At 51.6% G+C, this 24,971-nt stretch overlaps 1 protein-coding gene across 9 annotated transcripts in view; it reads right to left on the minus strand.

Annotated features, from left to right (window-relative positions):
• LOC6591279 (sorbin and SH3 domain-containing protein 1) overlaps window positions 1-23,681 on the minus strand; it is a 30,137-nt gene extending 6,456 nt beyond the window's left edge. The window contains exons 1-13 of one of the 9 annotated variants that reach the window (XM_026986854.1): window positions 17,417-23,681; window positions 14,427-14,657; window positions 13,305-13,373; window positions 7,966-8,328; window positions 7,721-7,819; window positions 7,390-7,529; window positions 7,211-7,283; window positions 6,977-7,009; window positions 6,336-6,489; window positions 6,157-6,277; window positions 4,772-4,824; window positions 4,516-4,694; window positions 32-4,141 (exon numbers count right to left, since the gene is read on the minus strand). In XM_026986854.1, coding sequence (XP_026842655.1) covers window positions 32-4,141; window positions 4,516-4,694; window positions 4,772-4,824; window positions 6,157-6,277; window positions 6,336-6,489; window positions 6,977-7,009; window positions 7,211-7,283; window positions 7,390-7,529; window positions 7,721-7,819; window positions 7,966-8,328; window positions 13,305-13,373; window positions 14,427-14,657; window positions 17,417-22,865 — 11,074 coding nt within the window. In that variant the 5' untranslated portion in view covers window positions 22,866-23,681. Of the gene's footprint in view, window positions 1-31; window positions 4,142-4,515; window positions 4,695-4,771; window positions 4,825-4,976; window positions 5,046-5,243; window positions 5,277-6,156; window positions 6,278-6,335; window positions 6,490-6,976; window positions 7,010-7,210; window positions 7,284-7,389; window positions 7,530-7,720; window positions 7,820-7,965; window positions 8,329-13,304; window positions 13,374-13,579; window positions 13,693-14,426; window positions 14,658-16,307; window positions 16,809-17,416 lie in introns of those variants that run through there. The other 8 variants (XM_026986847.1, XM_026986848.1, XM_002016459.2 and 5 more) reach the window with 8 other exon arrangements.
• Window positions 23,682-24,971: the final 1,290 nt, after the last annotated feature.

Here is a 24,971-nt window from a genome sequence, read left to right on the forward strand (position 1 = left end):
GGAAGTTGTTCGCTAATCACCAGTTAATCACCTTTGAACGTTACCGCCATCGTCTTCTTGAGGCGCTCCAAGGTGGCACCCCCAGTAGCAGCGCCGGTGGCGCTCCTCGTCGGCTCAGCGCCATCGGGCACATAGCGTGCCTTGGGGCGATGCATCCTCGGATCGAATTTCTGATTGGCAAAGATGTCGTCATAGTCGCCGCGCAGGGAGCTGGTCAGCAGGCAGCTCTGCTGGTGACGCGGCGACTTGGGCGGACGGGGCGGCGAGGTGGAGCTGGCGCGTGGGACCACCCGTTGGGGCTTCTTGGGCAGAGCCTTTGGCAGCCTCAGCCGTGGCTGGTCTGTGGGCTGGGGGTGTTTGTGGGCCACCCAGTCGGCACATAGGTGGGGCGAGATGTCGTGCACGTCCCTCAGATCCGGATGCGACGTGGAGAGATAGCTGATTGTTCGCGTTTGCGACTCAGCGGGGTCTGGCGACTCGTAGCGCATGCGCAGGCGCTCGATGTAGTTGCTGCTGCTGCTGAGGCTGCGCAGAGGGCTCCGAGCCGGCTTGGGCTGCCGCTGGAGCTCCCGTTTGAGCGCCGCCGTCTTGCTGATGACATCGATGTGCGGCATGAGTCGATCCTGGGCACTGCGCTGACGCCTTCGACCGCGTTCAGGGGAGGGTGTGGCCCCGCGTTGGTCAAACTTGTGGGTCGTCATTCGACTGACGTCGTCTGCCAGGTGTTGTTTTCCAGGCGCAAGCGATGATTCCTTCTGCGGCTCCGCCTCCGTAGCGGTGCCCGAGGCGTCTTTTGATCCCGCACCAAATTCGGGATCGCTGCGCGCCTTCCGCAGCGGGCTAAGCCCAAAAAAATCGCTGCACTGTTCGTTGGACTGCTGCTCCGTCTCCGCCACCCGGTGGATGCCCTCGAAGTGCTGTCGCATCTTCTGCACCTCGCCGGTGTAGACCCGCTGCAGGTAGGAGCTCGAGCAGGCCGACACCTGCGACTGGGGCGAGAGGCTGCGCGAGCGGTAGTACGACTGGCTGTCGTACAGCTCAAGGCTGGCATCTCCTGGCCCGGGCGAACCATTCTCGAAGCTGAGAAGCTCTGCCTCTGCCGGGTCGTCGGGTGGCCGCAGCGGGGGGCTGTGCAAGTGAAAATTTACCCGTGCTGCAGGTCGCTCCCCGTAAACGCCGCTCAGATCCGTCAGCGAGTTGCTCAGCTCCGTGTGGGTCAGCACCTGAGTGTTTCTGGCCTTCTGGTGCGCCTGCATGTTGTGCTCGATGAGGCGCATCACCTCGGCCTCGTCGGGCGAGGAGTCCTCGCGAGCGTGGTAGATGGTCTTGGCCGGCTCCTCGAACTGGCGGTCCTCGAAGTACTGTATCTTCTGGTTGATATTCTCGGCGGGCTCCTGCTCCACTTTCGGCGGGGCAGCACAAGTCTTGGCCTGGCCCTTGACCTCGCTGGGCTTCGGCCGGGGCGGCACATCGGGGGCCCTGGTCAGCGTGAGTTCGGCATTCTTGGCCGCAATGGCCCCGCGCGTCTCCCTGGCCACCACCACGGGCGACTGACTGCGCGTGGGGCGTGGCAGAGTCTGCGGCTGCTGATGCTCCTCGCGCTTGCGCAGAACCGGTCCGATCAGCTGCTCCTTGGAGATGTTCGAATTGCAGCGCACCTTCAATGTGTTGGCATGGGCGCCCGCGACCGGCTTCGAGCCCTTCTCCACGGTCACCACGTACTGCTCGTCGACGGCTGCGGCGCCCTTGCGGTTGCCCGCATAGATCTCGTTCAGCTGCTGGGTGATCTTCTTGATCTGATCCTTGGACAGAGTGCTGACCAGGTCGTTGCCCAGGTGACGGTCCAACTCAGTGGTGGCGTCTGTTACCATCGCTGCTCGATGCTCCAGGCTGCTCGCCAGATCCGCCACAGTGTTTCGTCGCCATTGGCGCTGCACCGGCTGCAGCTGGCAGTCCTGATGGTGCTGCCTGAAGAGATTCAGCTGCTCAAAGTTCTCGCGCAGATCCTCCACGGACTTCTTCTTGGCACTGAGGGCCTGCTCCGTCTCCTGACGCCACTTGATTTCGCCCACGTCCTTGGAGCGGAAGTGCAGGTCACGCTCCCGCTGGTCGTGCTGCAGCTTGCCCACCAGATACTGCAGCTCCTTCTCGGCCCGCTCGTGCAGCCGCACCTTGCGCCACTCGTCAAAGGCCAGCAACTCCGCATCCTTGCGCAGGGGATGGAAGCTGCTCGAGGACGTGGCCCTCTCCAGCTGGCCCACCCGCTCCAGGGTGCTGTAGAATCGGTTCAGATCCGTAAAACGCTCGCAGTTGTTGCGGTACCGGCAGCTGGGACTGTGCCGCTCCAGATACGTCAAGGATGTGGCGCTGTGGGCCAGATCTCCGCACTGGTAGAGAGTTCCCGGAGCCGCGGCAGACCGCTTGCTGCGATCATCGGCGCTGCTCAGGCTGCTGGCCCGCGCGATGGCCTGTTCCCTGTCCTGCCGCTGGCTCGATCTCAGGCTATCGATGCGACGACGCGAGGGGGAGCGCACCTCCCTCTGGTTCTGGGGCACGCGAACCTCCCGTGTGGGCGAGAAACGACGCTCCAGGGACTTCTCGTAGTCCGGCTGGGGCGACTGAGGCCGGGCAATGTCCGTGACCGTCTGGCATGGCTTGGCATGGCGATCGCGATCACGATCCTTGTTCTCGTACTTCCACACCAGATCCTCGATGCAGCTGCTTGGGGCCTGATCCTGCACGGTCCCAGCATAGTCGTAGACATCCTCCGGCTCCAGGGAACAGTACTTGTACTCCGTGGCACTGGACGCGGTCTGCTGAGGCAGGGACATGGACATGGACATGGAGACGGACTGCTTGGCGTTGTAGTCGTTCCAGAAGTTGGTCTTCTCGCGCACCGTATCGCTGTACGACTGCACGGACACTGGAGGATGCTTCGCCTTGCTGTTGCTGGAGGCGGGTGGTTTTCCTACCTGACGCTTGCGCGGCACATGACCCTCGCTGCGGCTGCTCTGCAGCGGGACCAGCGACTTGGACTTGGGGCTGGGCTTCGCCTTGCCCACATAGATCTTGGGCGGGGCAATCGGCACGTACTCCTGGCGCACCATCGAGTCGATGGAGAAGGTGGAGTTGCTGCGCGGCAGGCTGTCGTTGGAGGCGTTCTTCGCCTGATTCTTGGGCAGCACCTTTCGCAGAGAGCGACCGCAGTCGATGAGGGTCTGGGGGCGCACCTGGGGGAAGCACATCGTCTGTCGGGTGGTGGTGCTCACGGTGCTCTGGCGCAGTCTGGGAAGGGATTTGCTGCGCGTGTGCTGCGCCTTGCAGGTGGCATAGGAGCGCACCGCCTCGCGCACCTCCTGGGGGGACTTGAGGAAGGGGTCCCGCAGGATGTTGGTGCTGGCCTCAAAGTTGGTCCGGCTGGGGGGCAGCGTGTTCTCCAGCCGCTTCTTCTCCTCGGCAAAGCTGCGCTCCTTGGAGATGCTCCGGCCGAAGGCCACCGGACTGCGACTCGATTGTCGCAGGGCCAAAAGACGGCCGGTCGGACGGCGACTGGGACTCACGGAACGGAGACGAGACTGCTGCTGGACGCGGGTGACGCGACATGCGCCGCCGTCCTTGTGGCGCGTCTCCTTGGTGGCCGTGAGGGTGGCCAGCAAGGTGGATACGGCACCCGCGCTCTTGGACCGGGAGATGGGTTCGCGACGAGTGCTCGTCGACGAGGCGACCTTCCTCAGGGTGATGGTTCCTCCGCCCGGAGGCTGGAAGCACTGCTCGTGACGGGACTTGGTGGAGCTCGACACACGCACCGTGCTCTTGGTGCAGGAGGACCTGCGGTTGGGTGGCATCGGGGCAGGTGCCTGATCCTGCTGCAGCTGCTGCTTCTTGCTCAGCGGAATGAACGAGGGCAGATTCTTCGACAGCTGCGAGAACATCTTGGGGTTGCTTCTCTTGTGACTTGTTGCTGGGGCTGGCAGTGGCGGCGGCGGCGGCGGTGGTGGAGGGGGAGGAGGTGGTGGCGGTTGTGTTATTACTGGACTGGGCACAGTGGGCTCGTACTCGTCCTCTTCAAGCTCCTTGGTGCTCACACGTATCTTGGTGAGGGTCGGAGTGATCTGTATGAATTCGAATTCCTCCACAATTTCTTGGGAAAGGCAAGACTTGGATTAGGCGGCGGCTTTTTGCTGGATTGTTGGTGCCAGTGCCTGTTGGTGGGTGCTGTTTTTCTTTTTCTTTTCTGGTGGTACAACTGGTGCCTACATCCTTGCCCCTTGAGGACAGAACGAACAACTTCAAGTGAGAGCAGTGTGTGTATGTGTATGTGTGTGTGTGTGTGTGTGTGTGTGTGAGAGAGGAAACGAAACCAGGAACAACAGAGTAGTAAAGTGATCGATAGACCCGATAGAACCAACACCATTTGGATTACGATTAATTAGTGAATTAGTCCGGGGATTAGGCCAGCGTCTTATGTTTATGTCAGGGATTATAAATCAAAAGAAAGACTCTCTCTTCACTTACCTCTGGGCCTCTCGGGCGCTGGCTTGCGGAAGCCGAAAAGGGGCGGTTCTCCGCCTGCCTGTAGACTCTTGTAGGCCTGTCGCTGCTCCACGGGGCTGAGGGGACTGCTGACTGGCAGCTCCTTCTTGCGGAAGACTAGGTTGGAGTCGCTGGTGTAGCCGGATTCCTTGGCCAGAGCTCTGCAACGACCAGAAGGAGGAGGAGGAAGAGGAGTGTCAGGAGCGGTGGATGTTCGGGTATCCTTGGGCACACTTACCTGGACAAGTTTCCTTCTGTGTAGAGCGGTGATAGCTTCGATTGTTCTAGATTCTATCGTAGGGAAAGAGAATACATTAGTCAGCGTTTAAGGGGATGTTCAGAGTGGATTTGTTGATTTGATTTGCTTAAATTTGTGGTATTTGTATTAGTTGAGGTGCCTTGGCGATGATCCTGCCTCGCTCTCTCTCTCTAATGAAACTTACTCCGATTCCATCGAAATCATCGACAAACTCTATTATAATGCGCGGTATGCGCGTATGATCCCTAAGCCACTTTTCGCATGGTATTGCATGGATCGGTTAGACGGGTAATTAGACAGGAAACAGGAGAGATACAGTAAGCAGTAAGGGAACGGGCTTAAATCGACTTGAAATTACGGAAAACAATCGGAAACTATAAGCTAAAACTAAAACTGTGGTAACAGCAGTTAAGATACGATCTAGGAATAAAAATATAGTAGAGTGCCATACCCCGTTAAAGATGTCCATCACTTCGTCCCACCACTAGAATTGTGAACAGAATATATATTTGCTGTGAGTTAGAATATTGACGCGATCTGAATGACTGTATGAGTGAATGAGTGTATGCGAATGAATTGGGGTCAGGTATTATCATGGCAGTGCTGTGTCAAAATATTCGGTTGTAGCAGAGAAAACATTTAAGACCGCCATAGTCGAGTAATCCGACCCTAAAATACCCGACACTTTATCAAATTTATCTACGAGTATAAAGTCCCAGATTCAACCACTAGGTGGAAAAAGAAAGATATTTCCACCCTTTTCTAAGTGAAAATTTTCAAAAGGCTTGGTACCTCAAGAGACAGACAGACAGAAGCTGATACATCGACTCAATAGGAAAAATATACATATGTAGGTATAAATGTACAGGACTGAAATTATAATATATACCAATAGTTTTTCTCCGAGAGTGGTAATTGTAAGATGAATCTTTTTTCACTTAAATTTTGACATTGATTTGAAAATATATTATATATTTAAATGAAATACATTTCATATTTAAATTAGATATGTATTTTACTATTTAAAATAAATATATTTCCCACATTGAATATATTAAATTTAACTGCAAGTGTTTTGTGTTTAGATTAAATGTGGGACGTATTAAAAGATTTTTTAATACATTTAACCTATATATTTTTACATCGAAGTGAATTCTACTTAATTTTCTGTAAGTCTATTAATATATATTTCCAAGAAACCAACAAGTGTCGGGTATACTCGTAAGTAGATCAACTAAGCGACTACCGACTCTTGGTCTACAGTGGGTTAAAGGTGTTAAAGAGGTTAAATGATTGTGAGCTTAGCACCGAAATTGGCAAGCCGTGGTGATGTTGATGAATGCTCGCCTTCGGTTCGGACTTACCTCCTTCTTCTCCTTTTCGGACACAGACGAATGTCCTGTGGTGTAGTCCTCGATGCGACCTGGCTGATTTTTATACGAATTCTGAGCCGACTTGATGGGATTTGGCATAGTACCATACAACCTGAAAGAACACTCTTTGAGTCGACTTCAATGGCAAACTCAATGCTGGGGTGACCTACTTCTCGTCCTGGCTCAGGTTTCGCACATTGACGGCCGAGGAGACTGACTGCACTCGATGCGGATTCTGTGTGCGGTACCTCACCGTGGAGTAGTCGGAGTCGTAGTTGGGTTCGGGCTCTGATACGTAACCGTTGCTCTTGTACGACGGACGGGCTGTAGGAGTACGCAAGGGGCGAATAGAAGAGACACACATTAGTCGGGGTCGCCAGCTCGATGCGGGGATCTTCGGTATCAGGTTCTACCAATGCGGTTATTACTCGTACATTGCTTGGATGGTGTACTGGCGGCGGACATGATGTTAGGCTAGCGTTTGTGCTGTGGTTGGCGGGTGGAATTGGTGTTTGGTGGGTGAGTAAGGCCTTAGATTAGGTTGGTTAGTCGTGAAATTTAGTACGTATAAGCTTCCAAATTGTCAATGAGCTAGAAACTGAGATACTCGTATGAGAGAAATAAAATATATAGATAAACCAAATAATAATAAAGCATGCACTACGGGTAAAGCTCTCTGCTTCGAGCAGGCACCACAGCCTTGGGCTTCTATCTCTATCTACGAGAATGTATGTACAAGCAAAGCGGGTAAGTGGCAAATGGAAGGCTACTTAGGGCGGAAATTGATATAGTTTAAAGATCAAAGAATCACCTCTGGGACACTTGTAGCGTATCACGAAATCGTCTGAGGCAAAGCGAATGGGAGAATGAGATATTGTGAAGAGACAGACCAAAGAGGATATATCATTGACCGGACTGAAGCATTAAAGGGGGGTTAGGGATTTGTGGATTCGTAGGATTCGGGGAGGGTGGTTTAGGGATTTTATGGAGTTCCACAATGCTTCAGACCAATATGAGAGGGTGAGAGAGGGAGAGAGACATTTACCGCCGTTCTTCTGCTTGTGTATGGTCTGATAGAGGCGCTTGTACCACTCATGCTGATGCGGCTCCTGGACCTCCTGCATGTGGGGGGGTGGATAAGGAAACAGTTGCATATCACAAATCACATTTCACATCGGACCCACATCAAGTGGCAATTCCCTCCCGGCCCCCTGTATCCTTTACCGATCTGAGTATGATGGGCATTCCATCGTTGGTCACCGGACCGATGCCATCGTACTGCCTCCGACCTAACTGTGCCATTTTGCGCGGACGATCGTGCTCCGTTTCCGGTTCGCTCATATACTCGTGCTTGACTTTGTAGACTGGAAACCGCAGATTAATTAACGGTTAGTGGTTGGTTCATTGTGGGGATGTGAGACGGATTGGGTTGTGGGTCTTCGGGTGGAGACACGGGTGTACAAAGGTCAGTGTTGTGCAGCAACGTGAGCGCGAGCTTTCCCTGTGGTCATTTGCCAACACTCTGGGTCGGGTCCCTAATTGCATGGATACTTACTGACTTCATTGGGCCTATAGGCTGGGCGGCCAGTGTCCGACAGTTGGCGGCGCACGAACGGCCTCTGCAGCTCCGAGGTGGAAGCCGAGCGTTCAAAGGCTTTTGGGGCGATAAACGAGAATCGAACGTTAGAAAGGCAGAACGAGAGAAAGGGACACAAAGAGAAAGAGAGACAGAGAAAGGACTAGCACAAGGAGAACTGTATCTGTCTGTGTGTGTGTGAGTTTGTGGGTGGAAAGTACTACTTCTGATCTTGTCCGAGACGCTGGCTGATGGCGCCACTGGGCCAAAATGGGCGGAGCAGTCCGTTTCGGTGTAGTCGGAGTAGGGGTCTCCGTTTGTATGCGACCAGGGTGGTATCGTCGTCGTGCTCTTCGTCTGTGGCTCCTGCTGTTGCGGCTGCGGCTGCTGTTGCTGGTGCTGGAGTGCCGTATAGCGGCGTGGCAGGGTGGGCGACTCGAAGCGCACCGGACGGAACTCCTTGCGGCCGCTCAACGACGGCGATGGCTGCGGTGTCCACACGGGCTGCGTGGGCGGCGGCGGGGGCGTGGGCGCCGCCGATGAGCTGTGGTTCAGATCGCTGGCGGAACCGTACGGTGTCCACACGCCTGTTGAAAGTTTTCAATGATTGAGAGCGTGGGCGTTTGGGGCACAGGTGGGGGGGCACAGGTGGGGGGGCACAGGCAACATGACATCTTCAGGGGCGCCGGATATCGAGATCGTTCAGAGATTGAGTTTCCCCTCCCCTGGACATTTACACTTGTCAGCAAGTTCACGCTCGCAATCTGCGGTTTCCCTTTCCCTTTCCCTACCCTCCCCTCCCTTCAGTTCTCTTCCTTCTCTCGAATATAGTTTCGTTTCGGCAGTCAACAAACCGAGCGAAGACAAATTGACAAACAAACATAGCGACGTGGAACAGCAATAATTAATACGACGGACGGCGACCAAGGAAGCCTAGCCGCCATTTGGCAGCCATTCAAAAATCGCCCAAAACACACTCACACACACACTCTCGCACCGCTCTCACGCATGCACACAGCCACACTCTCACACACGGTCGGATGGATGGTCGGACGAATGGCCGGAGGGGAGTGTAAAGGCGCTGCGGATGAGTCACAGCATTTGGCGCATGTTTAGCATTCACAATCACACAAATAGATATTCACGTACAAACGTATCTGTATATTCTCGAACCGTTAAAGAACGATGCGAGGTGTGTTCCAAGGGTTTGTTGGCCCGCAACGAATCGATTATCCCAAAACAAATCGAAGAAGATCGATCTATCTTAATATCAGCAAAACCATACGAATATTCTCATCGATTGCTTCTCAGGTGTTTCGCAATCGATATCGATAAGTCTCAAATATCAAATGATCAATAGGTCTGTTGAACGGCACCGAAAACCTCTAAAAGGCATCTCTGTCTAACTCATGTTCATGCTATCAATATTTGTAATATCTCAATATCTCGCATTCTACAATCGCAATCAAGAAACAAAACATCAGGAGCATGAGAAAGATCCAACATTGGTTTCTTTGAAAGATCTATACACCGAAAACTTCGACTAGCTGTTCATATGGCATACAAAATGTATATTATATTAAATGCATTGAATGCATTAGTAGCTAACTAGTAGTAGCTATCGTCAAAGGTCGTGTATTTTATTATCGGACTCCGAGGACCGACTCAGCTGCCAAGGCATTGACGAGCAGACGAAGCCGACTAGGTCAGAGGCGAAGGATGGCCCGAAGGAGAATTAAAGTACCAGAAACAGAGGAGTCCAAACAACAAATTCTTGCCCTATTAAGTATTTGTGTTATAATGTTTCAGGAAGACATACCCTTCGAAATTGTCCTTCTTTATAGGTATTTGTATCTTCTTTTAAGAACATCTCCTGATGTGTAAATTTAAGACAAAATGGCCACCACAAATAGATTGATTCAAACGTTAAAAGATTAAATTTGACAACCAGCTTGCATATTTTTCACTGCCATGTGAAATCCTCCCTTTCCGATTATCCGAGTTTCTCTCTTACTTGCGAAGAAACCCGCGCTGTGTCTGTGCAGTCTTTGCATTGGGTCTAGCCAAAATCTTTCATTATACAGATTTATTTGCCACCTGTAAAAAAACAAAACCCATAGATAGAGGCACGGATACACCGATACAGATACAGATACATATGCCGCTGCCGCTGCTGCTGCTGTCTGCCCTAGGCGGCGCATTGCCTTCGAGACATTGACACGTATTTCACAGAGGAGGCACCATCGATGCTGCCTCTAAATGTGTTGGCGGTTTTCGTTGCTGTTTCTGGCGGGGGCGGGAGGGGGGTGGGCGGAGGTCTGATGTTTCGTATGTGGGCGCGCTGACGTCTTTATTCAATCAGCACTTAATTGAATTATACAATCGAATCAAAAGGAGAAGTTTCTCCTCGCAAATGTCAATCAAATTCACACACACACTCGCACACACAGAAATCCATTGGTCACTTGAGTCACACCCGTTTATGGATGTCATTTTGATTTGTATTCGGATTTGATGGATTTACCTAGCTGATGGGGCACAGGATGGGGCACCGATAGTCGCACAGATACACGCTGTTATGGACACGGAAACGGATTTGGAGAGCGATGTCGCTGATTGAGTTGCTGACTCCGCGCACGGCTCGAGGCGAACTGAATTTTGCGTGACCCGGCAGCAGCGAGCAGAGCGCGCCAGCGTGGCCCAAATGGGGAATGTAATGGGATTGGGACTGGGACTGGGAATGAGAATGGAGACAAAAGGCAAAATCAGCCAACGAGCAGCCAAAAGCAGGCAAACAACACACCCAGTTCGGTGGGGCAGTCGCTCCTCGGCAGTACCCAGTAGCCAGCACCCAGCAGAAGATCAATTACTCGAATTGTGGGAGCAGTTCGGTGCTCGATCAAGCGCGGAAAGGGGAGGCGGCTCGGCCTCTGGCTCCCTCCCAGATACCCAGGTACGGTACCCAGACTTGGGCGCCAATTATGCGTGCAATGCGAAATGGAACGGAAATGTGTGCGGCGACAAAAGGTTCCCCGGAATGATTTCATTGCGTTTCGTTGGCTTTTTGTTGCTGGCCAAAAAACAAAACAACTCTTCGGCAAAGCCAGACCAAAAACAAAAGACACAAAGACAATTGTCATTGCAACCGACTCTCGAGCTCGAGTTCGGCTTGGCTTCGATTGGTTCGGTTTGATTTGGTTTTGTTTGGCGGGGCACTTCCGGTGGCCGGGCAGACACTGCTGCCCGGGTGCTGCTGCTTTAGAATCAAATCAAACGGAAAATTCGCTTGGAAAAAATGTTAATAAAGGCACTTGAGTGCGATAGAGCGGCACACCCTCAAGGAGCGCCCGCAGTCGAGCAGAAGTCGCATTTCGAATATCGTTGTTGGAGGCAATTCATTTGAAATTTATCGATTTGCAAACAAGAAAGATTCTGAAACGAATCGGGCACAGCGACAACAACAATGACTGGGGTAACCATTTAATTCTCACTTTAGATCATTTCCAAAGTGTTTTCCACATAGCGGAACCCGACCCGCGTTGGCCTTGTGAAAATCCAGCACAAAGCATGAAAAAGGGCTGGGGGAGGCGGGGGATAGATACATATATGTAGCTGCATAGACGCCTGTGCAACCTGTCATTGAATCTGAATGGCAACGGGAGTCGGGAGTTCCACTCGGAACTGCTTTCGAGTCGGAGACCTGTCACTGCGACTGCGACTGGGGCAGGGGCTGGAACTGGGAATGGGTGCGGCCGCCTCTGGCAAATTGAGAGCATTTCCTGAGTTGATTTATGTGGAATGCCTAGGGAGAACGCGCCCGTCTGCGGAGTGGGATCGGGGGACTCCCGAGTTTCGGTTATTTATGGAGTGGATATTTGTGGCTTTGCTAATTGAACCTGGAACTCTACTTCTGAATGAAGAAGGGAAGAAGGGGAGGGGGAATAGATTGTATCGAAAACGGAAGATTTGTTTGATCGTTTATATTGCTAAATTATTATGAAAACAAAGCTAGAAGAAAGTCGCATAGCTGTGAAACCTCAAAAACTATGTTTTTAAGACAGATATGGCATCTTGTATATGTCCGGAGATATCTAAATTTCTCCTCATAATTTCAACTTATATTTTCCATCTTTCAATGATCAATTTCTAGTCAAAAACACCCTTCCATATGCTAAAAAACATCAACCAGAAGGAGAAGCCCTAACTACCCCACTTTGATCTGTTATGTTTGACGTTTAGCCACCTGCGATCTCACACTTATCCATCATCAGAGCCCCATTATAATCCATCATATAATCCCCGTTTCATCCCCGACAACGTCATCAACCAAAATGGGAATCGCCGTTCCGCCCCGTCCCGTTTCCAACCGAAAGGAAGATACGCGAACTTTTCGTTCAAGTTCAACTGAATTTATACCAAAAAAAAAAACTATAAATTATTTTCACTCACTAAAAGTCTTTGAATTTATACTTTTCCATTCTTTGGCATAGCCAAAGGCACAACAACAACAAAATATAAAGAAAATAGAACCAGAGAGTAGAGAATGTTAAAAATAAAAACATACTCGCACAGATTAATGCTTCGAATAAATATGTTATGTGTATGGGATCTTCTACCAATCTCCAAAGCCCATACCGGCCGTATAGCATAGATAAAGTCCGGTCCGGAGCTACATATCAGCCATCAGATGACGCCAATCGAGAAACGATGGATTTTTGATGGATTTGTGTACGCCCCCGTGGAGCCTTATGGGGATCATGGCTGGAATGGAAACGAAACCCCAAGGCAAACAAATCTGAATCGGGCATCACAGCACATCAGATGGAATGGAATAGAATGGAATGGTCAGGGCGACAAGGCAGAGAGCATCCAAGTATCTCTGGCAGTGTTCGTGTTGCTTTCGTATGGCGCGAACTTTTATTGGAGACTGTAAAAGGCGGAATCCGCGTGGGCGGCGGCTAACAAGAACAACAATTGAGCACATTGCAAATATTGTAATAAATATTTTCCCGTATTTTCTGTTGCTCTGCGTGATCGTACGTCATTTCATATATTTAGCCATGGCGCACCTCCAGCAACATCACCCCACCCCACACCACCCCACCACATCAGCCCGCCCCCCTTTCCAGCCTTTGGATTTTCCAAAATGCTCGTCTAAATCATGTTGAAATTTTGGTGTGCGCACAATTAACATGAACTAATGTGAAATATTTAAAATAAACAATCCGAAACGACCCAAAGCGAGTGAAATCAAGTTCAGAAAAAGCCAAACAGAATAGAAAATCTTCATTAAATAATCTATAAATAAGGGCGATAAATCGCGAGATGAAAAGTTGATTGGGAAACGATGGATTTTCGCGGGAAGTGAGTGTAGTCACTCAAGTCTCAAAAAGATAGAAATTTCCATTCACAGCCCGAGATTCGCCGTTGAATCATCATCTACATACATCAAAGAAAACAGCCAGACAACCCACTGAAAACGTCATGTGTGCCATTTGTCGGTGCAGGCGGTGCAGACGGTGCAGACGGTGGTGCATCCGCTGGCATAGCTGCTGCCATTTACCTGATCCTGACGGCGCGCGTGCCTTGAATTTTGGTGCAAACATCGTCGTGCCCGTGCTCTGAGTGTACTCTGCAAAAGTCGGAGGGCAGATGGCAAAATTTTGGGGGGTTTTAGATACGGTTTGTCGGGGGTCTCTCGAAACTTCACTCAGTTCAGTTCACTTCACTTGGAGACTGCTGGGGCCCGCGTGTATCTTTCGTAGGGGGCCAAGTGGCAGCCGGGGAAAGGCACGGAAACACACACAAACAAATTTGAATACAAAACGGTCGACTAACCCTGCCCCATTTTTTTTTTTCTATTGCTGTGGAAATATAGAAGCGATTTCTGATTTCTGATTTCTGACTTCGGACTATTTTCTATTTTTTCGTTTTCTTTCTTTTGCTGACGCGCCTTCGCGTTGCTCACACGACTTTAACACGACGACGACTACGAAAAGTGTTTCATTTTCATGCAGGTTGCTTGGATTTTCGTTGGTTCGTTTTCAAAAACGTATTCAGAACGGCCCGCCCCAAGAAATCCCAGCCGAAAAACAAAAAATCTCAATTTGTGTGCGAGCGCAACCAAACAAATTTGTTGAACGAACGAAAGTTCTCAGTTCTGTTCTCGCATCTCAGATGAAAAATATAATTCGTATTTCCTTCGCCCAGTGCGAGTAGTATAAACAACATTTTTATTTTGGATGCTTTCGTAAACAGAGACCGGAGAGGGAGACCCTGAATGGTAGATCGTTGGAGAGCGAGTAAGAGCGAGATCTTTGACTCAAGTGGGTCATAAATTATGAACGGAATACAGCCAAAAGATATACATATATATATATATATAGTTGAGTGAGGGAAATGACCAGAGGTGCGGTGCTCACGTCGTATACGCAATATGCTGAGAATTTCCTGAAAACCGAGAGCCAAATTCGCTGCATACTTTCAGGCGGATGCGCGAAATTCACTCGACACAAAAATGAAAAACTAAAATTAAACTCAATTTAGTCGTAATTATACCGAAAATGGGGTTAGACACTCAACAAGCAGCTGCACAAATTAGCGGGGGGTGGGGAGTCACAACATTTAGGGGGCCATGGATGGGGGGGATCGGTTCAGTTCGGTTCGGGGCTCTGTTTTGACACACCATTCGCGTAGAGGAAGCCCTTGGCCAGCTGCAGTTCGCTGTCGATCTCCTTGAGCAGATCGCTCTCGGACCAGCTGCGTCGTTGCCTCTGACGCTGCAGTTGCTGCGGATTGAGGAGGAAGCGCGTCTGCTTGGGCGGTCGTGGTCGCAGCCTTACACTCATGGCCGGTCCAGTCTCTGTGCCAGTTGCTGCTGTTGCTGTGGCTGTTGCAGTGGCTGTTGCTCCTCTGTCTAAATGATAGCATTCGGTTAGATTTCTGCATTCCCTCTCATTCTCTTTCGCAGTCGGCGCTTCTGTCTTGTGTCTCTGTCTCTCCGCTCAATTGCCCCCGATTCCGTAATTCTTCTTTGAACAAACGAGACGTCTGTCGGGTCGGAGTCGGGTCGGACTGCACTTTGTTTTCCATGCAATTGAATGGAATTAATTTAAAATTTCCGCTTAATCGCGATTCGGCTCCTCTCTTCTCCTCTATCTTTTCTTGTGTCTTCTCTTGCAAATTCTCGATTGCCTTTGAAGGGGAATTGGTATATTGTACGAGTAGCTGAAGGGTTAAGCCGATTTTAGCCCTAAGACATTTGAGCGCAGAGTCTGAGCAGATTAAGCAAAGCATTTCATTTACAAGGCAGTCTAAACATTGACTTAATTTAAGCTTAAATTTAAACACGTATTTATCTGTGGGTGTTTGGTTGCAGTGCGTTTCAAAGCTACGGGTATATATATAGGGCATAGGTTGCGTTTACACGGTAACAAGAAATTTAGAAGGAAATAATATATTTAAATGATCTATTAATGGGTCATTAGCAGGTCGTATATTGAAATGAATCGATCAAATATGTATCTCATATACATACATCTGAATATTTTTCTTGAACAGTGCCCTCAATTGTCTTGATTTTTCTCCGGTTATCGAATGAATTTCCTCATTGAATAATTTCATTTATCGAATTAAATTGATCAAATGAAAGCGATAACTGTATTAGACCGACATCTGGTAACAAGCATTGAATAAAGATCAGTTAAGAAGGCACTTCGATATAATGTTTCAAATTAGGACGCATTTCCAAGGCAGTCAGCAGTTAATTAATTAAGTTAGGGCATTGCAATGGTTATGTCAGTCCTATAGTTTCCAAACGCACTGTATGCATATTTACACTGTGCGACAGTCTTTTTAAAATTTGCTAGAGACAAAAATCTTTATAACGTCCAACATAACCGCCACAAAAAAAACCCTGATGGGTTTTCAAAGAGATATTAATATATATGATCTTTCATTGGATTTAATACAATGGCCACCCTGAAGATTATATCAACCAATTTAACATGTTTTTTCAACTTTGAGATTAACCAAAGAAATGTTTGTTTTGTAGGGTATTTTTTAAGATTTTATTTTTTTTCACTGCAATTAATTCCTCAACTAAAAAAGCTTTTTGGAATTATGTAAAATTGTGCAAAGAATGAGAAATATTTTGATATCTCAACACCATTTTATATTACCCTAAAAAATCCTTGTTTTGTACATCTTTTATGTAGGATATCAGCACTATAGATACCGAGTGAAAACTATTAAAGTGCGTAAAGTCATGCAAGGTTTTGCATTTTTAAAGAAGATTTTTGGAGTATATTGCCAGGCAACAACCAACCTTTTGTCTCGTGTAAGACACATTCAAACATTAATTTAATCGCACAGTGTTATATGGTATGACTATGTACACTACACATCTATAAAGAATATATCTGTACATGGATTAGTTTGGTTTCAAGCATATCATCCCTCTCTTTGGACATATCACACAACTATTGTAAATGGAAAATGTTTCAGCATGCGGAATGGAATACAGGAAAATGCAACAAGTAATCGAATATCAATAAACATTTTCTGGTTAATCGAATAGTTTTCGTTTATTAAACATTAAACAACACTAAATATAAATTTTGTTTTTATTAATTTTTCAATGTCAAACATTTAACAAGAGTTTCACAAAACAATATTTTGCACAAATTTTCACCTAATTTAGGAGCTGAGTGTAGAGAGGACATGGGCGGGGGCAGGGGCGGGGACGGTGAGGCTGCATGCAGCTGCGTGGAAGGGTGGGAGAGGGGTGGCTATAGGGGGTTAAAGCATTCGGATTGGATTGTGGTTCTGCTTCCGGTTCAAAGGGGGGTTCGGTATGCTCTCTAGAAGCTGTTCGACGCCGAATGCTCAAAGTTTCGCCAGTATTTGTCGAACTCTTCGAAGATCTTGGAGCGGAAGGGCGACCCGGCAAAGAGCTCCTTCAGGTCGCCATTGAACATGCTCGGGAGGGGCGACCGCGGCAGGCCTGTCGAAGAGCTGCTTTCGTGCGCCACGGGATGACTGTTGCAGGTGGATTCTGTTGCATCGTCTGTGTGGAGGAGTAGAGTAGGAGGAAGGCGCACACAATGAACAATCGGGCGAAAGAGAGAGAGAGAGAGAGAGATAGAGATACGTACAACAGAAAGAGTGAGACAGACAGAGAGTGTATCTACAATATGGATGGTGTGTGAGGGAGATGGCCGTACACCGGTGAGTGGGAGGGAGCGGGAGAGGGATAATGGAGCTATGGGATCTAGCTAAACTTATTCCAGGCCGTCAGCAGGGACAGACCTACGAGGAGGGCAGTGCCCAAGATGGTGGGTGCGGCAGAGGTGGATGTGGACGCCTGGGCGGGATCATTAATGGCGGTGCTTGTGGGTCGAGGTGGCGATGGAGATGGAGATGGCGATGGAGTGTGAATGGGGGAGTGGGACGACAGGGAACCTTTGATGGGGGAACGGGAACCACAACCACGACCAGATGGGTCTGTTTCGGGCGATGAGCGGGAACTAGTTACGGAAGCAGTTAGTCCAGTTAGTCCAAGTGGAATATTACGACTAACGAGCCTCGCCGTTTGCGAGCGATTGCGATAACGATTACGATTATTGGGCGACGTCCCAGCAGCTCCTCCGCCACCGGAGGAGGAGGAAAACTCACCCTGCACGGAAGGCGGCAGACGCGACACCTTGTACGTCTTCACGATGCTGGTCTTCTGGCTGGCACTGCTGTGCGAGTGGTCCGTGGCCTCCTCGCGCCGCTCCTGCTGCTCGTGCCGCTCCACCTGTGCCCCATCCGGCATCTGTTCGCTAGTCGAGAACTTGGCAAATTCGCGCAGATGCCTCGGAAGCTGTCGCAGACTGGCCTCCGCCTGTCCCTCGAGGATGCGCACGGGCGCTGCCTCCACATCCGACGACGACTCGTTGGCGGCCACGCCCACCTGGGGGTTGGCCTGGGGCTGCGATTCGGCCCCGCTCTCCCAGTCACTGTCCGCCGGCATGGCCAGCTTGTGGCGTCGCTCCTTGACGGCGCTGAGGAACTCGTCGCTTATGTTGGCCCGCTCTGTGGCATGGTCCTGCTCGTCCTCGATCTTGGAAATCTTGATGATCTTGTGCTGGCGCCGCTCCTCACGCTCGGCCACCTTGTTCATCCACTCCTCGGCCATCTGCTGGCGGAACACCTCGTCCTCGCTGAGCGTCGGCAGCTTGGCCGCCGGCCGATAGCTCTCCCGTCGCTGTGGCTGCGGCAATATGGGCGCCCTCTGCATCTCCTCCATCAGGCGCCGGCGCTCCAGCTGCAGCCGCTCCACCTCCAGGCGCAGTTCCTCCTCCTTGGACAGGATGTACTTGAGCTGCTGCTCGTGCAGCTCACGCGGCAGCGAGGATCGCCTCTGCTGGCGATCATAGGCTGGCGGCGGTACGCCTATGACTGGCGATGGAGCTGGGCCCGGGCTCACGCCTCGCCTGGAGGTGGTGCTGATGTACTTCGGATTCGGATCTCGCTCGATCATCGAGTAGCAGCTGGCGTAGTGGGGCCGCTGCTGCTGTGGCGCCTGGCTGAGCATGGGCGCGTGCGTCCTCCTGCCGCCGTACGCGTTGTAGCTATCGAAGCTGTGCTGGTGGCCACTGCTGCTCAGGTCGTTGGTGCTGGCAGAGAGGCGTGGCGCCCGGATGGGCTGCGATTGCCTGGGAGTCGGATTCTGTCCCTGACGCTGGTAGCAGATCTCCACCTCTCGGGCAAAGGGTCGCGCGATATTCTCCGAGTATCCCAGATCGCTGGCATAACGCGCCCAGTCGTCCTGCGACAAGATGCTGTTGTTGTTGCTGTAGTTGTAGTGCCCCACGGAGGTGTGTGGCCGGGGGCGTGGCTCGCTCAGGTTGCACATGGATTCGGCGCGCCGGGAACGCTGCTCCTGCCCCTGCTCCAGCTCCAGTTCGATGGGAATCTCGTGGGTCCTGGACGTGGGTGTGCTCTCCAGGTTGCGTGGCACCGAGGACATGCGCTCCTGCCGCGATCGGGAAGATCGCTCGATCTCACGCTCAAGCTCCTGCATGTGGGCGTGCCGCCGCTGCTTCAACTCCTCCAGCGGATGCTTCCCCTGGCTCCTGGTCATCCCGCTGAGATCGAAGAGCGAGGCGGACTTCTCGCGCCGCTCCCTCGTGGACTGCAGCTCGGCGTTCATCTGCTGCGAGAGCCGGTCGAAGTCCTTGAACACCTTCTCATTGTCCAACCCGTTGGTCGGGGCTGTCGGTGGTGGTCGGGGTCCTCCAATGGCATCCACGGCTGCCTTGGCACGCTGCCGAAATTCCTCATACGTGCCGCCAAAGGTAGAGGTAGAGGTAGAGGCAGTGCCACTCTCGCGATTGCTCGCGCCATTCTCTCGCCTATCCGGCTCTTGCCGGCTATTTTTGGGCGCGTCATCATCCTCAATGAAAGTGTTTGCCGTAGTCGAACCGTTTAATTTCGTTGCTGACATAATTGGCGGCGGTGGGACGGGTGGCGGCGGGGCGTGTTCGGGGGAATCCGACCTGGCCTCTGTCTCAGCTACCGGGAAGCGGTTGCTCTGCTTCTCGTGGCTGGAATTCGTTATGTCGTAGATCACCTGACCGTTCTCCGTGCGCTTCTTCGACTCGTACGAGCTGGTCTCGATGTTCGAGTACCGCTTGCTCTGCTGCGCCCTTGGCTGCTGGCTGTTGGACGTCTCGATGTTGGAGAAGCGCTTGCGCTGCTCCTCAAAGATGTCGCCCTGCTGCTGGGCCATGCTGGGGAACATCCTGGCCAGCTCGCTCTCCATGCCGCCCATTGAGGTGGCCGGGAATCTGACGTCCGTGCTGCTGTTCATCTGGTGGCTGGATCTGGTCTGCTGCTGCTGGTGCGGCTGCTGCTGCTCTTGCTGCTCTGTCGATTGCTGCTCGATGGGATCAGCTGCTCGCCTTGGTTTATTTTCAATCGATGACGATGCTCCCACTGATGCTGCGTTCTTCTTCGGGTCGCTTGCGTCATCTCTCTTGGCGCTCGCCTTGGCCGCTGTTTCGGCGCTCTTCACTGGCACAGGCGGCGGCGTGGGTGTCAGGCTCTTGCGCAACTCTCGCATCATGGCCGCCGTCTTGAGCATCTCGCTCTGCTTCTGCTGCTGCTGCTGTTGCTCCTGCTCGCTGTCGAGGGCACGCACTTGGGCTTTGCTCAGCTCGTGGTAGCCTCGTCGCTCCACGAACTTCTGATGGTCGTCCAGCAGCTGATCGGGCTTGGTCTCTCCGATCAGTGGACGCTGTGCCGGCGACAGGCATACCAGCAGCTTGGGATCCGCCTGTGTGGGCATGCCCAGCCAGGCGGAAGAGGAGAACGACGACGACGACGATGACTTGCTCTCGTGTTTAGTGGATAGCTGCAGCTCCCGAATGTGGGGCATCTCTGGCAGGGGATAGGGCATCGTGGTGGAGTTGTGCGGCTGCGCTCCTGGCTCCGCTATGTCCTGGGCCACGCTGGCTAGTTCTTCGAGCACCTGCTCGCCATACGGCATAGACGCCAAGGTCTCGGTGCACAGCAGGCGAAGCTTCTTTATGGGATCCGATTCTGATTCCGGTTCCGGTTCCAGTTCCAGTTCGTCATCTGCAACTGAAATCTCTGACTCTTGCTGCTGCTGCTGCTCGGTGGGGGGTTCTGGGTGCGTGCAGGTGGAAGCAGGAGCAGGTGCAGGAGCGGAAAGAGGAACAGGGTATATTGGTGCATGGTACTGTTGTTGTCTGAGGGGCGGTGTGGGTGGCTGTGGCTGTTTCTGTGGCAGTGGCTGGGGCTGTGGCGGGGGACTGCTGCTAGCAAAGCTGGGCGGGGGCGAGGCCAGATTGATGGCCGTGCACTGGCTGTGCTGGGTGCTGTCCGAGCAATGCGACTCCGCGGACTCCTGGCGGCTAAGCAGGAGAGGCGCCAAGGCACCGGAGGACACTGTGTGGGGGTGGTCGGGACTGTTGGTGGGATTGTAGTGCTGTAGGCCAGCGGGTGGCGGCGGAATGGGCGGGGGCGATGGCGAACGTGGCATACCGGACTGCTCCGGAGCAGTCGGAGCGGACACGACTCCATCTCTGGTCTCCTCGTGCTCCTGCTCGCGTCGCGTCATCTCGATCAACTCGCGCACTTTTTCCATATTGCGAACGAACTCCTCTCGCGTGGCCGACAGCGCTGACGCTGCACCGATACTGCCGCCGCTGGCCTCTGGGGCCTGTTCGCGAATCGATCCGAAAGATACAAATGTATCTTCTGCTCTCGTTGGCTGCTCTGCTGTGGGCGTCGGCGTTGCCGCACTCAAAAGAGAAGACAACGAGCTGCTAGCCGACGCTCCCGCTCCCGCTTCCGCTCCCGCGTTGCCGACGAATTGGTTAACAGGTGTGCTCTCGCGACTCTCCGCGTCCCTCTCCGTTTCCGTTTCCGTCTCCAGTTCGCCCTCCGTTTCCGTCTCGTTCGATGACGTGGCCGGATCCGTGGTGGTCGTGCTGCTCATCTCGTCGTCGGGCCGTCGGAACAGTTTGCTGGCATCCGTGTCCAGGTCGACGAGGGCGCGCTCAGCCAGAGCTGCGGCCTGCTCCAGCTCGAGCTCCATCAGATCGGACATGCTGCTGGAGGCCGAGGAGCTGAGGTACACCAATTCCGCGTCCTCGGACTGGGGCGACAGTGCGCTCTGCAGTCGAGTGCAGCTCTCGAGGTCGCTGGCCTCTTCGATCAGCTTCGTCTCCAGCATGAGGGCCACCGGCTCCTCCCTGCGCTTGTGTCGACGGCTAAAGTCCAGCTGGCTCTTGGGGAACGTTTCGGTCACCTTCGGAACGCGCATCCCCGCCAGATCGTTTCCGGAGGAGCTGCTGCGATTTAGGCCGGGATGCCCGACACCTGCCAGATCGCTGTTCTCCTCCAGGATGCTGTCCAGGTAGCGCGGGTGCATCAGCTGCGGCAGGAAGTGCGTCTCCAGGGCGTTCCGTTTCTGGGCGCGCTTCTGCCGCAGCTGCTCTTGTTGCTCGGCGCGGCTGGACGGCTGCAAATCCGGCGGGGATGTTGACGTGGGCGTGGCCGGTGCTGCCTCCGTTTCGGAGTCCGCCTCGCACACAAGCGGCGAAGCCAGTACATTGAACTCCCCGGAGCTGCAGTCGCTGGTCAGCTCCAGCTCCTGGATCTGCACGTCGCGGGCAAAGTGCGTGAAATGTCCCACGGCGCCGGACACGTTCTTGGGCGACTCTACCAGATAGCGCGGCGGCGGCGACAGAGTGCCTGATCCTGATCCTTGGCTGAGGCTCAGCGAAGCGGGGGGTGCTGGTGAGGTGGTGCTGATCTCCACAAAGGTGGGCTTACCTTTACGCTCTTGATCGGCCGCGTGATCGTCCCTTTCCAGGCGTATCTGGTGGATGATCACTTTTGTGCTGCGCTGCAGCGGCGGCCCCTGCGGATGTGGGGCCACATGAGGAACAGGGACTTCTTCATTGCGTTGTGCGACATCTTCTTTCAGATCTTGACTAATGTTTGATTGCTGCTGATCCTGTGATTGATCCTGAATGGGGGACTCCCCTTTTGGCTGCTCTGCCCCATCTGTCTCATCCGCTTCCCGCACAATGCGATGCACTATGACCTTGGCTTGTCGGGGACTTCCCGGTGCCTTCAACTGAGGCACCTCCTGCTGCTCCAACTCCTTTTTGTGCTTCTCCGGCTCATTGCTGGATTGCTTGCCGGATTTATCCGTCTGATGCTTGGAGTTTTTGGACCCCATCTCTGTTTTGTTGCTGCTCGAAGATGGTTCTTTTTCTTCCGTCTCGTCTTTCGCTGCGTGATTTGTGGATTCCTCTTCTTCTACTGTTGCTGCTGCTGCTTTTGGTGGCTCCTCCCACTCTCCTAGCTGCGGATCCACAGCAACTTTGTTGGTGGCGCTGCCCGTGTCCAATTCATTTGAAACGCTGCCAGAATTTCCATTATCAGCTATGGAAGAAGATGATGCCTCTGCCTCTGGCTGGGGATCCTGCTGCTCCTCCTCCCGCTGTTCCTGCTGCTGCTGGTTTTGGTTTTGGTTTTGATTTTGGTTTCGATTGCGTTTGTTGCGATTGCGATTACGATTGCGATTGCGATTATTGGGCATCGTCTTCGTCACGTCTCACGCCTCCCGATCACTCGACTAGTAATGCAATTGGATTCTCTTAATAAATGTATCTGTGTATGTGTATGTGTGTATCGTATCTGTGTGTTTTCCTCAATCAGCGAAATCTACAACTATATTTTGTTGTTCCTATTTCTATTCCTATTGCTATTTCCTATTTCGTTGTTGTCGTTGTCGTTGTCGTGGATTCTTTCTTCTAGTATTTTTCTCTGTCTCTGTTTCTGTTTCTATCTCTGGTTATGCCTTTGGCTTTGCCTCTGACTCGGTGTGTCACTCGTCGCCAGAAACCCAACTAGAACTGAAACCGCTCGGAGCGGATCCGCCGGCAACAAGCCCACGACGACACGACCGACAGCCGGCAAAACATGGGAAAGTGAAAAACGAGGAAAAATAATATTAAAAAACACGTCGTCAGCGTCGACTGCGACGCCGGCGTCCAACGCCCCAGTGCCTGGCACGCGTCCGGCCCCTTGCTGCACGAATAAAATTCGCGTATAGATCGTAATATTCTGCGGTCTGCGATCCGTTCTATGTCATTTGGTTGTTTTTCGACGGGTTTTTTCTTGGTGTTGTTTTGTATGCCAAATTAAATTGCGTTTCAACTCTCAACTTTCGATGTTTCGTCGGAGATTCCTCGGAGATTTTCGATTTTCACTTTTCGTTGCCCGATTCGGAAAATCTTTTTTCTAAATATTTATCCCGGGGGGGTTCGTGGGCCGCGTTTCCCGCGTTCCTCGTGGCGCTGGCGACTGACGGACAAGGAATGGGCCATGGGCTGGTTTGCTGTGGCAGCCGGGAGCCCGTTCCCGACACACACACACACACACACACACCACGCACACTCTTTTATACGCACACACTCACACCAATGTCTAATTGGTTGCACAGAGGCACGTATTTGAAAATATACACAAAAATCAGAAGCAGCAAAAACAAATCGTGAATTCATAAAGATCTCGAGAGAGAGAAAGAGAGAGCGGTAATGAGTGGGAGTGTGTTGGGGTGGGGGCTGTGGGGGAGTCAGTAAAGCAGTGCAGTGCAGGGTATTCCAAAGGCAACGGACGACTCTCCGCGAAAAACAACAAAATCTCCTCTAGGTCAATGCAATTTCCTAAAACCAAACAAATACGACAGATACAAAATATAAAACTTTTCATTTCGAGAATATTTTTGACACCTCCATAAATATTCGAAACTGTTTTTGGAACAAACTTATAATTTGTTGGTATTTAAGCTGCATAAATTCTTTGTTAAATGTCTGAAAAATATCATTTCGAGAAATATTCTAGAGACATTTTTGTGTTGGAAATGGCTTTATGTTTCACCCCAAGACATTTTTCAAATCTTTCTTTCCGAATGATGGAATGAAATGGTACAAAATATTAGTATTTTGCTGTCAGAGAAACCAAAGAACTTTCAAAATTCAATAATTTACTAGCGATTCATAGCCTAATGACTCTGAAAAAATGTACTCTTATTCGCATAAGTCTGGTAAAACTCTCAGTGCAATATGCCCAAAGAAATCGTATGCAGGGCATTCATCGGAGAAGAGAACTCAATACGGAAATAGTTTGCCACAGTTCGAGTTTGTCTATATGTATTGTATGTATCTGGCTGGCTGGCTGACTGTGTATCTATACGTATACAACTTATGGCATTTTCGAGATATTTTTCGTGCGTAATTTCTTTTGATTTTGATTTTTGTGGTCACAAGTCTCCGCTGCCGCCGCTCCTGCTTCTGTTTCTGTTTCTGCTGCTGGGTACTCTTGAATAATTGAAGCACATACATATACAATAGCATATACTCGTACAGACGTACATACATATATCCCCATGTATATATAGCACTTGGGTGTATCATCCTAGTGGGCCATGCGGTTAGTAGTATTCCGCTTTTATTTTTAAAGGTACTTAATGGACCGCAATCTCTCTTGTTTGTCTGCCCCTCCATCATCATCATCAGCAACTTCCTCCTATCCGATCCGATCTGATCTAAAGTGAAATAAAGTGAAGTGAAGTCTGTGGCCCTTGTCAGGTGCCAGACAGCCCAGACACGTGATGTGCATTCGGGGGAAGGGAAAGGGAATG

Source organism: Drosophila persimilis, unplaced genomic scaffold, assembly GCF_003286085.1.
Source record: "Drosophila persimilis strain 14011-0111.01,24,50 unplaced genomic scaffold, DperRS2 tig00000002-arrow-pilon, whole genome shotgun sequence".
Taxonomy (NCBI): Eukaryota; Metazoa; Arthropoda; class Insecta; order Diptera; family Drosophilidae; genus Drosophila; species Drosophila persimilis.